The sequence below is a fragment of the Monopterus albus genome, unplaced genomic scaffold (genome assembly GCF_001952655.1).
Source record: "Monopterus albus unplaced genomic scaffold, M_albus_1.0 scaffold6.1, whole genome shotgun sequence".
In the NCBI taxonomy this organism is placed as follows: Eukaryota; Metazoa; Chordata; class Actinopteri; order Synbranchiformes; family Synbranchidae; genus Monopterus; species Monopterus albus.
In genome coordinates this window covers 4,871,428-4,887,389 of record NW_018127886.1, presented here as the reverse complement: position 1 = coordinate 4,887,389, position 15,962 = coordinate 4,871,428, and the positions used below count along the sequence as shown (strand labels likewise).

Here is a 15,962-nt window from a genome sequence, read left to right as displayed (position 1 = left end):
TGAAATGGGAAGAATTGTTTGATAAAATGTTTTGGTTATATTTCATTTACATAACAAAATGGAAAATACTTAAAACAGTATGCATTATTAACACTCCACGTGGTTATTGCTGCATCATTCTCTTATGTAAGCTACTTCTTGAAGTCGGTGTCAGACCATCTGGCTTTGTGCACTTTTAATGAAAACCAAGCAGTCTCTTGCACTGAACTGTTTGCAGTTGTCTTTGCAGTGAGCAATGTACAATGCTATATACGAACTGTGCTTGACTTTTCATTATAAAGTAAACCATGCGCATCAGTATATAGGAACTACAGCACGTACATAGCATTTTTGATTTTAGCTTTCTCCTTACTTCTATAAATAAATGTTTTAAAAGTTCTTATTTTTCTTTGTTTAGACTAAAATGCTATTAAAAAGTGAGACCCACAGCGATGGCAGCATATGGTGCCTGAAATAAAATCTTTTCTTGCCACAAAAGGAAATGTTCATATTAGATTTTTTTTCTCTCCTCCCCTCTGATTCTCCATCAGGGAGCCTTTTGCAATTTAATCATCACTAAAATCATTAAAAAGATCTGAAGATTAAATTATATTGGCATTTGCAAAATTATGTAATACATTTACATTACAATGAAGAAATTAAAATAATGCATTTTCGCTGTCTGGGGTGTATGAAATCTCCACATGGGAAATATAACTGGAGAAGTGGACAGACTTTTTTTTGCCTTTGGTGGCAGTTAATAGGCTAGCAGAGTTTCAGATTTCATTGTGTGAACGTTTTGGCACTATCCTTCTTTGATGGATGTTTCTGAAATGGAAACTCTCAATAGAATTTTAGAATTATGAAATGAAAATGCTTTTTTGAAGAGGAGGGCAGGCAAAATTGAATAGAGATTTGACATACTTTCTCTAAATTGTACTTAAAATTTGTGAGGAACTTGGGAAGTATTTAATTATATATCGTGATAGCAAAAGAGCAATTTGGTGTTTCCCATTGAAACACAGTCACTTCACACTCTCTGAATGTCTTAAAAGTGTGTTTTGATTCCAGGGCTGACGGACGAGGAGGTAGAGTTGGCCATCCAGCGCTCTGGCAGCACAGAACAAGTCCTGACTCTGAATCCCACAGGGCCTCCGCATCCCCTCTACGCAACTCGGCTGCCTCCTCCAGCTCACAGTGAGTACACACCACGTTTTCTCCCCTTTTGTATCTGATTTATATACACAGTATTAATATTTATGTGATGTGCACTGTCTCACCTGAAAAAAAGAGTTTGTTGTTTTAATTAAAAACTTAGATCCTTGTCCAGTGCAGGTTTGCATTTACAGATCTTCCTTCTTGTTTTTATTAATTTAAACTCTCTAAACACTATTATCTGTACCTCACCAAATACCAGAATCTTAGAAGGATTAAGCTTCGGTGCTGAATTCAGACACATGGAATATAACATTGCACAGCCCAAGCTCTCTTGCCATTCTGTTTCAAGGGGTTCCACCCTGGCAAGACCCCACACCGCAACCTGTATCTTTATTACCTCAGGAGGTTATGAGTGCTGTCCACTGATTTACCAATGCAGAATGAAGTCCGCATAATGCTTAACCCATATGACAATGATTCCAGATGTATTCCACCCTCATTTATTACCACACTGTCCTTGACTCCCCTGGCATCTCATGTTTTGTAATGAAAGTGATGTTGATGGGATGGCCATGTAGTTAGGGAGACTAGCGACTCTCCGTCCATAGTGGAGGGTTTTATATCAAAATGGCTATAAGGGAGCTGCATAATGAGGTGAGAGCGGAGAGTCTTGTATGGGGGGTCATGTTGAAAAGAGGGGGCTACCTCCCTTTGATGTCCTTGTTATGGGAACGGTGCACAGAGACCTGCATCCATCTCTGTCGAAGTAATGGATACTCTGATCTCTATTTTCACGAAGCAGAAGGACAGGAAGGCCTCCACTGAACCCAATAAATTTGAGAGGAGATTGGAAAAACGGGGGATGGAGACCACAGTTCCACAGCTTAAGTGACCAAATAAAAAAAGGAAGATGGCAGAGTGGAAGTAGTAGAGGAAAAAGGAGAGACAGAGGAAGAATGAAAGGTCCTAACCGGGGGGGAAGAGCAAGTTAAGCTCTCTGGTGATGCAGAGAAGCTTGTTCAGGGTCACCCACCTATCCCAAGGACTCCTAGGCCTTTCAGAAGCATGGTATTCTGGGATTGGTGACAAACTGTCGTAGCTATAATGTTGATGAAGACCCAAATTTATGTGGTTACCATATGGATGTTGGGGAATGATTCAAAATTTTTGATAGAAGAGGTTACAGGTTCGTCCCTGAATGCTGCAGTAGCAATGAGACATGCCCTTGAGTATGGAGAATGATGTAGCATTTACCTTGAAAATATACAATACAGTCCAATATGACAGTAGGTCTCGCATTCTATTTGCATGTCAGATCACACAAGTGGTAAGGCACAAGATCAATTTGATTTACTTACTTCAAGCCAGTAAACATGTACCACATAACCCATTAGGTGAAATCAGACCTGTAATAGAATATCAGTGTTGTACTTCAGTGGCTTAGCCTCTTAATAATGTCCTATTCATTTGTGCCCCCACCAAAATAAATATGTCTTCCAGACCTGTTTGTTGTTTAGTGATATTTCCAGCTGAGTGCCTCTCTTTAGTGGGGGATTTCCACTATGACAGACAGTTGGCCTACCCAGTTGACAGCTTGCACAATGACACACTTTCACATTATCTGTCACTCAGCAAGACAGTCAACTTCTAAACACACCATCACTTTCCTTTCGGTTCATTTCAGTTGTTTAAAGGTTTATACAGTGTATCCATACACTGTATTTGGCCCCATCCCAAAATTAATGGAAGACAATGGTGTCCTTTCTGGAAGAGGAGGGTAGAGACTACACTACTTGTTTGCAGACTTGTGCTCATTTGGTTCATTGTATGGTTTTAGTGTAGATGCAATGATTATAACATCACAAGTCATCACACTGTGTATAAGAATTTTGGAAGTTATTTTCTGAAACTATAATTTCTTTATCTTAAATGACTATTCAGCAACAGTGGCTGTAAATATATCTTGCAATGGGAATAAAATGCTCTCTAATTCTTAAGTAATTCTTTAATTATTAATAATTCTTAAATGTTTTGGAATGTAAGACTGTTTAACTCAGAAGGACATGTACAATTGCAGGGTTTTCCTTAGCACAGAAAGGATTAGGCACAGGGTTACTGCAGAGCGCCTAATCCGAATGAATGTAAAAAGGCGGCATATCAGAATTAAATTAAAAACAACGGCGTGTTATATGTGCTGAAAAATAGCATAGAGGGGATTTGGTCTCAAAATGAAACATAAGCTAGCAACAGAAATGACCTGTCAATCAACAATCAGTGTTTAGATGAACATTTGTGTGATTGGCAGCATCGCCAAGCTAATCAAACAGCTGATTGGATATTTCTCGGCACTGTCAAGTCAGGATGGTAGTTGCAGCCATTGATAAGGTTAACCTCCACAAAGAATACATGAAGTAGGCTCTAACTTTGTTGGGGAGTAATTTTTCAGCGCAAGGCCTAAGCCACTTGAAAACCTAGGGAATACCCTGCAATTGATAATTATTGACATTATTGACAGCTGTACATAAACATTTCCTGAAATGTGTAAAACAGTTTGTTTGTAGGAGAAGAATGACAAGTGCTGTTATGTTGCACAGAAGAAACTAAATATTGTGGAGTGTCAGTAGTGTTTTGAAAATTAGAACTATCTGAAAATTGAGCCAAACCTATAAAGAAAAACTGTAGTGTAGTGTACAATGTATGTGATTTTGCGCTGCTGGCCAGTGTTAACACTCGCTTATACAGTATGGTTTTAATGTTCCATGTCACAGTATGGTCACAAGTTAATGCATTCAGTATGCCTATGCTGGAAGCATTCATGTTAACAACATAAAAACTAAAGTAAATCAGCCCCCAGGTCTGTATTTTGCCATGGTCACATAATGCATCCTCTTCTCCAGGTCCAGTGGGCTACAGATGGCGAGACTATGGTGCCCTCACCATCATTGTGGTGGGCATCGCCTTTAGCTTTCACCAGCTTTACAAGGCAAGTTACACCCTGCTTTACCTGCCCTTTGGACTGTTTCCTCACTTTGTTTTCACATTTAGTGCTTCTGTAAGATTTGATATACACATTTTACTTGGCATCCTGAGTTCTGTCAATACTGCCTCGCCCTAAAACTACATTTAAATAGGTGAGTTTAGCAAGTGCATCAGTTCATGATGAATTATGCGGCTAGAATAGAAGGTGCCTCTGCACTATGTAACATCACTTTGGTCTTGTTATTAAAGCTGCCCTATATTATGTCAAAGCATGATCTCATTTGAACTTCTTTTTAATTTCCCCTTCCCTCCTTTTCTCAGATATGTATTTTTCCTTTAAAAAATATAGTTGCTAACACAACACACAACCCCTTTTTGACGTCCTATCGTCTAAAAATAATCACCCTGGTTTTTATCAGGCTTAGCAGCCCTTGAACATGAGCTCATGAGGCCCCTTGTCCCCAGTGACATTAATCCCATAGTGGTTGTTAGTAGTCTGAGTGGCATGTGGAAGCCATTACTCTCGTTTTAGAGAAGAACAGGAGCTCTGGCAGTAGTTCTTGGCCTAGATGACAGGCTTCTCATTTCACCCATCACTGTGTTTTCCTCTGTGTGTGTGTGTGTGTGTGTGTGTGTGTGTGTGTGTGTGTAAGAACATGAAAGGGAGCACATATCGTATACATGAATATGTCTGCATGACCCTGTCAGACATATTGGCTTCTCTTTATATCCCTTTATGTCCTATTATTTTATTCCTCTTTAAATAGCCTTTCATAAGGCTGTGCATGCACATTCAGGACTTTCTCTCTCATATTCCTCTGTCCCTGTGGTCTTCATTGACGAAAACACACACAGTCTACTGTTTTCCTACATGCAGCAGGGTTTGCCAGCCACTAGTCACCTGGGAGGTGGAATCCCCTGGTGGGACAGCACAGGTTGCTGTCATGTCACTGGTGCGTAGCGCCAGTCGCACCATATGTCCAGGCTTCTGCCCATACTTTACTTATGTTATTGTGCATCTTGTAAACACCACACTCCCAGCAACCCACTTATTAATTACCACGTGTTGACACTCATTTAATCTTTTTCCCTAAAAAGTGTTTATTACTTGCACTGGTGTGGCTGCTTGCCATCCGAGCTGGAGGAAAAAACCCAGCTTGGACGCCAATGAGTTGCACCTGGTTGCAAAACATCGGGTGGCCTTTATTCAACCTTAAAACAAAAAACATTTTATGATTTCAAATGCAGTTCATCTGAGCCTTTCAGGGTCACATGGGCAACATTTTATTTGGCAGGTTTGGCTCCTCACTAGGAGTTGGAAAACTGCTCATCTAGGTAACTCTCGCACTGGATTACAAACATTCTTGTTTGGCTGTCAGACATACAGTACATATGATTTCAAAGAATTCTGTTTATTCAGTGGCAAAGAGATGATAAGCAACATGGCGTTTTTGGTTTTGGAAGACTGTCAGTGTTCACCACTGTGTTCCCTGAAGACCTGTCTCCATTTACTGCTCCATTCATTTATATTGCTGGAAGTATGTTTTTATGGTTGTAGCCAACAATTACTTTCATTATACATTGGTCTGATAATTTTTTTGGATTTACTGCACAAAGTGTCCAGTCTAGGCTATACATAGAAAATTGTCAAACATTTTTCAGAACCCATGGTTGCACTTTCATGTTGCTTTTTTATTTGAAGAAGTGTTCAAAAACCCAAAGATATTTAATTTACAATAGTATTAAAATTGAGAAAAGTGTTGCGTATTTAACATTTAGGCTTAATAAATAACTGGCTATCAAAACTGATTAATTTGTTAATTGACTAATGGCTCCAACAGTAGATGTGTGCCAATAAAAGTTGTTTGGGAATTGCTGTAGACATGCATAACACATAATCATGCTCTTTAGACAATGAGGCACTAGTCCAATAAAATAATGCCAATGACCCTCTGCTGCCAAGTCTAGGTGGCCCTGTCTTTTCAGCATCTTTCTTCACCTTTCCAGAGAGAAGTGTAATTTTGTGCCATTCTTTTAATTGCAGAAATACATCGTTCCCCTCATTATGGGCAGCCAAGAGGACAAGAGGCATCTGCAGAGGATGGAGAGCAACATTGCGGCAATGAGTGGCACGCTGACACAGACAGGTGAAGATTAATATCTTCATCACTTTCTCCCTCCTTAACATTTTCCCTCATTTATCTGTCGCCAAAATCGGGGGGCCCTGCACGTTTTTAACAAATGACGCTGCTGTCATTTTGCTTTAATTTGAAATTGCTTGTTTACTGTCAGGCTCGGGCTCAATTAATTACGTTTCGCTGAAAAGCTCTTAACCTCAGAATATTAATGAGCAGTTGGGAAATGACAACTTTTCTTCCCCTCGCCCATCCTCTCTCACTCTCCCCTTCCATCCGTCTCCCCATGCACCAACCTCTCCCCCATTCAAACCTCCACCACCATCATCATCATCCACCCTCTTCCCCGTAGATGGCGAGAAAGTTCATTTTAATTTGGTGTGTGTGTAGGATGTACGTGCGGCATGGCACTGTGTGACATCTGGGCTCAGCACTGGCCCTAGTGTGATTAAGTGCACGGTGACAGGTGCGGCTCCCATGTTGGACAGGTGAGGAATCTCAACCTGGCTGTCAGACATGGAGAGAGAGCAAAGCAGGGAGTGAGATGCTTTTCCAGTTCTTCATCAGTATAATTAAAAATCCAGGGAGGCGTAAATAATGGAGGCACTTTGAGAAAGTTTGGTCTCGTTAGCAGTAGTGTTGAACTGGAGTGTGTTTTCACCTGAAAGGCACCAATCCCCATTTGAGATACTGTAGCTGGCCTGGCAGAACAATAGGCTGCAGTTAGAAGAAATATATTTTATTTTGTAGAGCACTTTTCAATATACTCAAATACTTTACGTGGCATGTTAAGAATCTAAGGGGCTAAAAAACATTAAAGGCATAAAGTAATGGGACACTGAAACATTAAAAGCATTTCCAATCAGTAAGTTTTGAGTAACTTTAATGACATTGTAGAGCTTTGATAACATATTATATAGTTGACATGAGTGTTTGGATTTTTTTGTATTTTAATTGAATGAATTCCATTTTAAATTTAATCAGGTCACAGTCAAGTGACATGATCAGTGTGAACCTGCGTATGAGATATCAAGCAAGGTAAAACCTTCTGTTCATTGGTTGTTTGTCTAAAATGAGCATCAGTAAAGCAAATGTCTTGCAATTTTTTTTTAAAAGTTTTGTAGAAACACTCAAACTTATAAATGCGCCAGATGTGTTTATTAGGGTGTTGAGCATAAGAGAGACAAAGAGCAACCAATCTTGATAAATGTGATCTTTTATAAGTTTAAATACAGGCATCTTTTGATTTTTTTCCCCCCTTTCATATTCAAATTAAAACAAATTAAGTGTTTGAACTTACAGCTCCTGTCATGGATCAGTGTAATATAGATGAAAATATGGCTTTTTTCATTTTATTCAGTCAGTCACACCCATGCTTTTGTTTTCTGGCTGGCTAAGGTAGATGAAGGACAGCACTCGTGACATTGCATGCAAGGTGTGCCACCCTGAATCTGATTAACAAATAGATGCTCCTTTATGGTTATTTTTTCCCAGCTATGCAAACACATTTCCTCAGGCTATTTCACTGCCCATTCTTGCTCTACTTATCACTTTTTGGAGATTGGCCAACTTACAAACCCTGTTTTGTTTGTAAGTAAAGACAGGATTTCAGAGTAAGAGTCCTCTTGTGCTTTGCAGAGAGTAGGTGAGGCTTCATTTTTTTCAGCCAGTGTGGGGAACTAATTTGCTATGACTGCAGTAGCCAAGCTGCTATTGTAGTTAATGACTGTTGTAGTTAACAGTTGGGGAGAGGGGTTGCAATTACATTGAGAGTTTTCTCACCCTGCTTTCCCTTTGTCTTCCTCTCCCTCTCGCTCCTTCTCTCTTTGCTGCACTGAGTAATAGCGACCGACTGCCTCACTGCTGCCAATTGCTTGAACCCCCTTTTGTTAAAGTTCATGTATTTCTCTAGTGCTGGGTGCAGTGAGGTGATGTATCCTTTTGAATGGGGACTACATTAGTCTCTCTCGCCAGCCACAGCTCGAGAGTAGGGGCCTTGACTCCCATTACGATTTGCCTACAACTTCACACAGACAATTAATGAATGGATCTTGGAACTACTTCAGCGCATCCAGGCTGTAATGGAGTTGTGCGGCTGTTTGGGCATTTTTTTTTCCCGATGGGAGCCATATTGGTGACCAGCTGGCCATTAAAGGCAGAGACAGTCCTGGACATATGTAGTGTACATTATATCGAGGTATTTACTGAATAATTTACTGAATACACACTGTGCACCCTCCTCATAGCAGCTGCAAGCCTCGCATATCATCTTGTCTCCGCTTCTTTCTCTCACACAAACACACACTGCAGCTACACCCTTCTTCTGATTCATGCCTGGCCAAAATCATTGACTTCATTACTCTTGGCTTCATATCTCTGATAACTGGGGATAAGAAGTTATGCATTTTTATCAAGTCTGAACAGTGCAAAGGAGCCAACTTTGTGGAGAGACATGAAAAGAGCTGGACTGTTTGGCTGAGGTGGCAGAATAAGCAGTGCCAATGGTAATTCAGGAGGCACAACATTGCATGCTGGCAGACTGACCCACACATCTGGATAAGCTGTTTTGTGGTGAGGCAGAATCAGAGAGTAATAGTGCAGCTTTTGGTTTACCCTGTCATAGTCTCACCTCTTTAAACAGATGCCCAAGGTATTTTAGTTTTATTACGTCTTCAAAATAGCTGGTCACACTGGCTCACACACGAGTAACAAACTCAAATTGTTTGCACAGTGGCTTTTGGCCCCAACCGATGATCCTGCTCAAACTTGTATTCCATAGGATTCTGCAAGCATGAAAAGATCAAACGTTTCAGCACCCCACCTATATTGATACAACTCCACCCATTTAAACACAGGTGTCACTACAAGATATTAGTGTCTTTGAAAGATCAAATATGTTTTCTGTGTAGTTTTTTTTTTTTTTTGTTCAAACGAAACACAGCCTTCAAGCTTGGCTCTGTCTTTTGTCCCGGCTGAGTTAATGTGAAAGGAGGATTCTGTACATCCCGTCCAGCCGGCGGCAGCTCAGGCTTTTAACCATTGGCCTGACAACCTCAGCAGCGGACCGCCACAATATCTGTTGATGTTAATCCTGTTAGGCTTGATTTAACACTTTCCACGCCCATGATTTATATGAATGTTTATTGGTTTTATGTAATATAATCAGCTCGGGGAAACTTAATGCATTGTTTGGTAATACACGCGTGACTGGAAGCAGGGGGCAACAAACTGTGCCCGGTGTTATTTGAAATCATACACCCTCGTCCAACACCAACACTTGAACTAATTCAATCTTCAAAGTCAATGGAAAAAGAACAATATTTATTAGGATTAGGGGGGACATTTTGTCTGGCAGCCTCCTCCCAAATGAGAGTCTTGTTTTTTCCTTTGTTGATCGTTTGAGGATTTAAGATGCATTAGAAGGCAGTGTCTGGGTGGATAATGGATGGTTAGAGACTGTTATTTGATTTAAGTTCAGACACTAGAGATTAATATCTCCATCCTATGTGCCCCTCTTCCCACCCTGTAAACCCCAGCACCTCTGACCAAAAATCCATGACTGAAGTTACTGGGTATTAGCTTTGATTACAATTCTTAGAGGACAGCTTTGATCAGTGACAGAAGTTGAGACCCATCATTTCTGTCTTTATCTGCTAAAAGAGAATGTTCAGTTTTATGGCACCAAAACAACAGAATCCTACTTCCTTTTTTATGTTTTTGCAGTTACCTGTATTTACTGTCTATTGTTCTGCTTGTTTCCACAGTAAGCCAGCTGCAGCAGACCCTGGTCTCCATTCAGGAGCTCCTGGTCCAGCAGCAGCAACGAATCCAGGAGCTCTCTCAGGAACTAGCTGCGGCAGAGGTAGCTACTGCCCCAGATCATTTGCATTATGGCAGAAGACCAGTGGTTTCAGTTAAACCGCTGAGATTCTTCCTGTTTAGCTTTCTTTTTCTTTTTGCATCACCTTTGATTTGTGTTATTATAAAGTGAACTGCAAACTTAACAACAAGGAGATGAAACAACTTTACAAAGCGCTGTTGTTCTTTGGACATGATCATTTTCCAAAGAACAGCTTTAAGGTCTGTTACGTTCTGATTGATGCTTTTGAGGAAAGCTAGACTGTTATCAACTTTGAAATTACAGAAGAGCTCAGTTAAATATAAAGTTGCAGACTGAAATCCCTGATTGATGAGTTGAGAGAAAAGCTTTCTCAAGGCCTTTGTGTACTAAAATCTCTTGAGCTGCCACAAGTCATAACTATCTGAGATGGACAGCATTATTGTACTGTATATCATCAGAACACAAAAAAGTATGGTGCATCTCATCATATGACCATAATCTTTACCCATATTGTCATTCCTCTTTGCTTTGATTTTTATGGACAGTATTCATAATCTACTCAGAATTTTAGGTGAATTGGACTGAGTGATTGTTCTAAAAACTTATGTGCAGGGATAAAATGTTGCGTGCTTTTTATAACGCTGCTCATAAATTGCTTTATGATTTCTGGGCTCTAAAAGGGGTGCCTTGGAAGAGGCGGTCTTAGACAATGTTTTATGTCCACAGCTTGTTAAGCACATGGGTGTTTCACTAAAGCATCTGGATATCGCAGCGAAACATATGCGGACACATCTGCTTTGGCACAAATGAGGAAGAAAAATATGAATCTCCTCCCTGGACGAGGTTCATCAAAAACCGACGACTCATAGCTCATTTTGTTCGGTTTCAACTTCTGGATGTTCGGTGTAGAAGCGGTGATGGCCCAAATCAGCATGTGTGAGTACATAGGAGTGATTATCTGACCGAATGTAAGTTTTCTGTCAGGCAGACTGTCGGTACACTTGAAACAATGAGCTCCCTCCACAGCAGAAAGCTTAAGGAATGTTATTTCTTTTCATTCGTCATCTCCAAAATGCAGATTGGATTAAAAATTGTCTACTTCATTTGCTATGAGTGCCTTGTTGGACAGCAGTAGTCTGTAAAAAGTATATTTCACATCAAAACACCCATTAAACAAATCATAAACTCTGCTTTATAGCAATCATGTTGATTTTAAATGTTCCCTGTGAGTCGGCACAAGGCCGTTTGTTGTCCCAGGCCATGGGAGAAACTGGGAAATTGTTTTCAGGTTCAGGATGTTTGATGAGAAACACATTTTGGGGCTGGAGAGCTACTTATCATTCACTGTTTGCGGCTTTTGTGGTTTGCCTCACTGTGCCGCTCTAAATGTGCCACGCTTAGCAATTATATCTTTCAACGCGGAAATGTGACTTTAACCCGAAACACATGGAGACTTCTGTTTCCCCAGCTGCTAAGTAAACATTTCTCGTAGTTTGGAAACCACTCAGTTGTGGAGCGCGTTTACTGTACCTAAACTGGGGACCTCATTGTGAAAGTGCTTCTAGACAGAAGTGACTCATGTACACACACACACACACACACACACACACACACAGCACACACAGATGTTGCACATATCTAGACTTCAGCGCTTGGGACAGTTTCTCTTGTATTCACAATTTTCTCTGCTATTATAACCTTTTAAAGACAGGCTGCTGTATTCTGCCCCCTGGTGTTGAGGATAGATTTGCCTCTAGATGATTCATCCCCGTCATTAAATATCAACGTCTATTTCTGCTCCATTATCATTACAAATCTGCCTGTTAACTCTGCTTGCCCTGCTGTCTCAACTCACTGATCATTCTCTTTATTAGTGGATACTACATGGAAAATTAGAAACCGCCTCCTTGCTTGCATGAGACAAACTGCCAGTGGGAAAGTGCATAAATAGAGTAAAATCAATTGCACCGTACCAGTGTTTCCACTCAAAAACACTCCTCTGGGGACTTCCTTTTGAAACTAATTCCATCATAAATAAACATGCGTTACACGAAAACACACTGTCTGCCGGCGGAGTAACTGTGAATTAATTTGTCTTCAGACACTCTTAAACAAGGCTTGTTAAAGATCTTATCTTGTTGCTAATGGTCCACAGGCATTTATCTTCATTTAGCCAGATGCGTTGCTGTCCTTGGGTGCTGCTGGAGTTGATAGTCTTCTTTTTTTTTTTTTTTTTTTTTGTTGCTTGTAACATATTTATATCTTTTTTCCTGAAACACTTAGTTAACCAGCTGAAAGAGGTCGACCCCTATACACCCAGGCACCCACTGGAGACATATTAGTTGCAAGTCTTTTAAGCCAGTTAGAGGAAATCTTTACTATGCAGTATTTACACTGTTTAAAAACACATACAGCCAGAGCAGTGGTGGTCAAACATAATATAGAGATTCTCACACCCATAAGGAGCTTGAAAGATCTTTATGTTGTAAGCTTTCTCCTCTTTTGTTTTTGTCTTTTCTGTGTCACCTGAAGATGTGCTGTACCTTTTGTAAAAACAGTGGCGTCTTGCCATCCCATGTGGGATGGGCCAGATGTTTGGCACAGCACAGAAATAAAATAAAACAAACTTAATAAATAAATCAAGTCTTTAGAAGAGAATGCAATATCCAAGTTTCAATGGAGAAGGAGCAAATGGTTTTGTCATGAATATTCTTTGAGTAAATAAATATTAAATGTAAAGATAATAGTGTTTAAAAACAGGCAATATATAAACACTATGCATTTGTATAGAAGAAATAAGATTGTAAGAAAACACATTGCTCCGTGTTAGTAAAAATAGCATACTAAAAATGGTAAAGTTAAAATTAGGTACAGCATTAAAACAATATTTGTTTTTACTGGTAAAATGATCAATGGTATTTTTGTAACCAAAGCTCCTGAATCATTGCAGAGGTTAAATATTTTGATCAGCAGTTAGAAACTTACACACACATGCAGGTTATTGAATATGTGTCAGGATGTCAGGTGGGGCTTTTAAAGTTGGCGGTGCACTTTCAGTATCTCCAGTCACTGATACCCCACCACTCAGCCCTCATCCAAGTAGCAAGTGCACTTAACACAAGTTTCTTACACAATACATGTGTATAAACACTGACATAATATATCTCAAAGCTGAAATTCAGTCCTGGCCCAACATTTAATTAGGTTGCTTCAGACTTAATAAGACATATGTCAGGGGTAGTGTTGTGTGACAAGCCTTGACATGAGATATTATATGGTACTGCTCCGTATAATGCACATTATGTATGTAGCTAGTGGTGAACAGTTCTGTTCTAAAGCCTTTTAATTCTATAGTAAGTGAGATATGTATATAGAAACCCTCATATTTCAGTTATTTCAGCTGATTCTCTGTCTTGGAAGTCTTTCAGCTCAGGCTATACAGTACAGCAATTAATTTTTTTTCTAAGTAAAATGAGAGAGAAGCAGAATCCAGCCTTATTATACGGGTGCCTTGGGGAGGCAAGGGATTAAGATGGTTCTAATGAGGTGATGGCTGTAATAAGAGTGTCTTCAGCAGGCCTCCATTGCACTACCTCTAAAACATGGCCCCTTATCCGTGAAAAAAAAAAAAAAAAAAAACCCCCCCTCCCCTCCTTCTTCTCCTTTTCTCTCTCTCTTCACTTCTCCTCCTCTGCCTCCCTCCTTCCACTGCAAATAGGTCTGATCCCTTTCTGATGTGATTCAATTAATTTCTCTTAAATTTAATTACAAGTGAAAGAGTCCAAGTTATCCCTCTCCCCTCGATAGGGGGTCCACACTTTCTAACAAGCTTCCTCTGGTGAGTCAGGAGAGTCTTAATTACAGTTTTCCCTATTCTTTTATCCCACTTTTCCCTTGTCTTCCTTTCCTCCCTCTGGTCTCATCAGTCTATCCCCCTGCTCATGCACATGTTTGGGTTTTTATTCAGGAACAGCCTAAGAATGGGGAGCAATTATCTACCTCACTGGTTCTCAACCATTTTGGCCATACAGTGCACACTCCTGACACCTTAGCACAGGTTGCGTTTGTCTATGAACAGTTCAGCAATGATTGTTTCATCTGAGTGGAGAGTCATGAACAGGTAAACCAGTATTTAAAAAACATTATTTGAACAAAGTCAGGGAAAAGTAAATTGTATTCTGTGAAGCCTGAGGTTAATCATCTTGTGACCTCTCAGATTTATCTTAACACCCCTTGGGGTGCTGACCTTCAGGCCTATAAGGTCTTCCTCATTTGAGTTGTTTTTATAACTTTTCAGTGACCTAACAATCTAAAGGACTTTGCAGTGCAGTTCAGTTTTATCATTGTGTTTGACAGTTGCCATGTGATGTTTTTTCCCCTCTAGGCCTTTATTAAAATTCACCATTTTATAGCTCCCTCTGTCAAAGTCCTCCTGCCTATCCCTAAAAAAATGCTGCGGTGATAGATTTTCAGCAGTAATTTGCTATTCAAATACTTTGCCATTATACCCCATAGCATTTCGTGCTGCACCAGTGTGCATGATAACACAGGCCTTTGATAAAAGACAAAAAGAACAAACCAAACTGCTAAGGTCTGCCTTTATGAATGTGGCTATTGTTCAAGATAAAGTCATTATCCAAAACACTGGACATTGGCCCAATCCTTTTTTAGATAGTATGGAAAATTATGTAAAAACAGCATGATTGACTCACTGGACCTTCTGAGCAGTTGAGACCATAGACATGGCTGCACGGGGATTGTTTGACCTCCTTAATGTCATTACCAGCAGTAAGCAGTTGAGGTTGTTATGATGGATGACCTGACTACATAAAAACATGTGGCTTTTAGCATTTGCATTGGCCATGTTTGTTTATTTTGAATCCTCTAACCTTAACGCTTTTTTTTTTATACTTCATGTTGACTGAACATGGAGGAGTAGTTAAAAAATAAACTTATATTGACTTTTTGATACAACCCTGTATGTGACCTGTGGACAGTGCGTGTTTGTGCATCTCTGACTGTTGTTGTGTGTGTTTTTCCTATAGGCGTCAACCTCAACCAGTCGCATCCTGGACACCCAAACAATTGGAGAACTGAAGGCTGAGATCGTCTCTTTGAAGGGCTTACTGCTCAGCAGGTAACAAAGTTAGCCAGGCCTCCCTCACATGAAACAGGGCAGGTGTATGTGTTTGTGTGTGTGTGTGTCTTTGTTGAAGAGCTTAGGAGTTTGCATTTTCATGCACTTTCGAGTCCATGGATGCAATCCGTTTCAAGCGTTTGACAGTGTTAAACAGGAATAAAGCCCTGTCAACTTGATGTATACTGTAATTTACTCAATCGTGTGTTTAATTAGTATATTTATTCAGATATATTTGCCACATATCATTTATACCCAACATTAAAACACTTATTTAACTGTCGATTTAATATGATATTGCTCCTTTAAATTAGTCTTGCACTTATTCTTTTGTTTTACACATTTAGAAACTATAATTTGACAACTCTTTACTCAGTGAACACTTCCTTATTTTTTCTGCCGCTTTCAGTACTCAGTTGTTAACAAGAGGTAATCCTAGTGTGGTCTGGGATAGCCTTGATCTGACAACTAGTTTATAGGCTTGACAAACTGATATAACTGAGGAAACTCCCATCTGCTGAAGAAACGTGTGAGATCTGGTAGGGAAAAAAAAAAAAAAAAACAGTAAAAGACCTTGAGCTAAGACTTTTCTTTGCCAACGTGCCTATATTGTTCCTGGAGTTATGAGTTTAGATTGCAGAGACCATGTACATATAGTAACGACAAAATAACCATCATGCATTCATTTTTGCACACTCTCTCACTACAATACAGAACTGTTGTAGATGGTCTG

At 39.8% G+C, this 15,962-nt stretch overlaps 1 protein-coding gene across 1 annotated transcript in view; it reads left to right on the top strand.

Moving 5' to 3' along the window:
* pex14 (peroxisomal biogenesis factor 14) overlaps window positions 1–15,962 on the top strand; it is a 51,408-nt gene that overhangs the window by 31,416 nt on the left and 4,030 nt on the right. Inside the window, exons 4-8 of the mRNA XM_020617152.1 lie at window positions 1,051–1,176; window positions 4,035–4,120; window positions 6,161–6,263; window positions 10,016–10,113; window positions 15,138–15,229. Coding sequence (XP_020472808.1) covers window positions 1,051–1,176; window positions 4,035–4,120; window positions 6,161–6,263; window positions 10,016–10,113; window positions 15,138–15,229 — 505 coding nt within the window. The remainder of the gene's footprint in view (window positions 1–1,050; window positions 1,177–4,034; window positions 4,121–6,160; window positions 6,264–10,015; window positions 10,114–15,137; window positions 15,230–15,962) is intronic.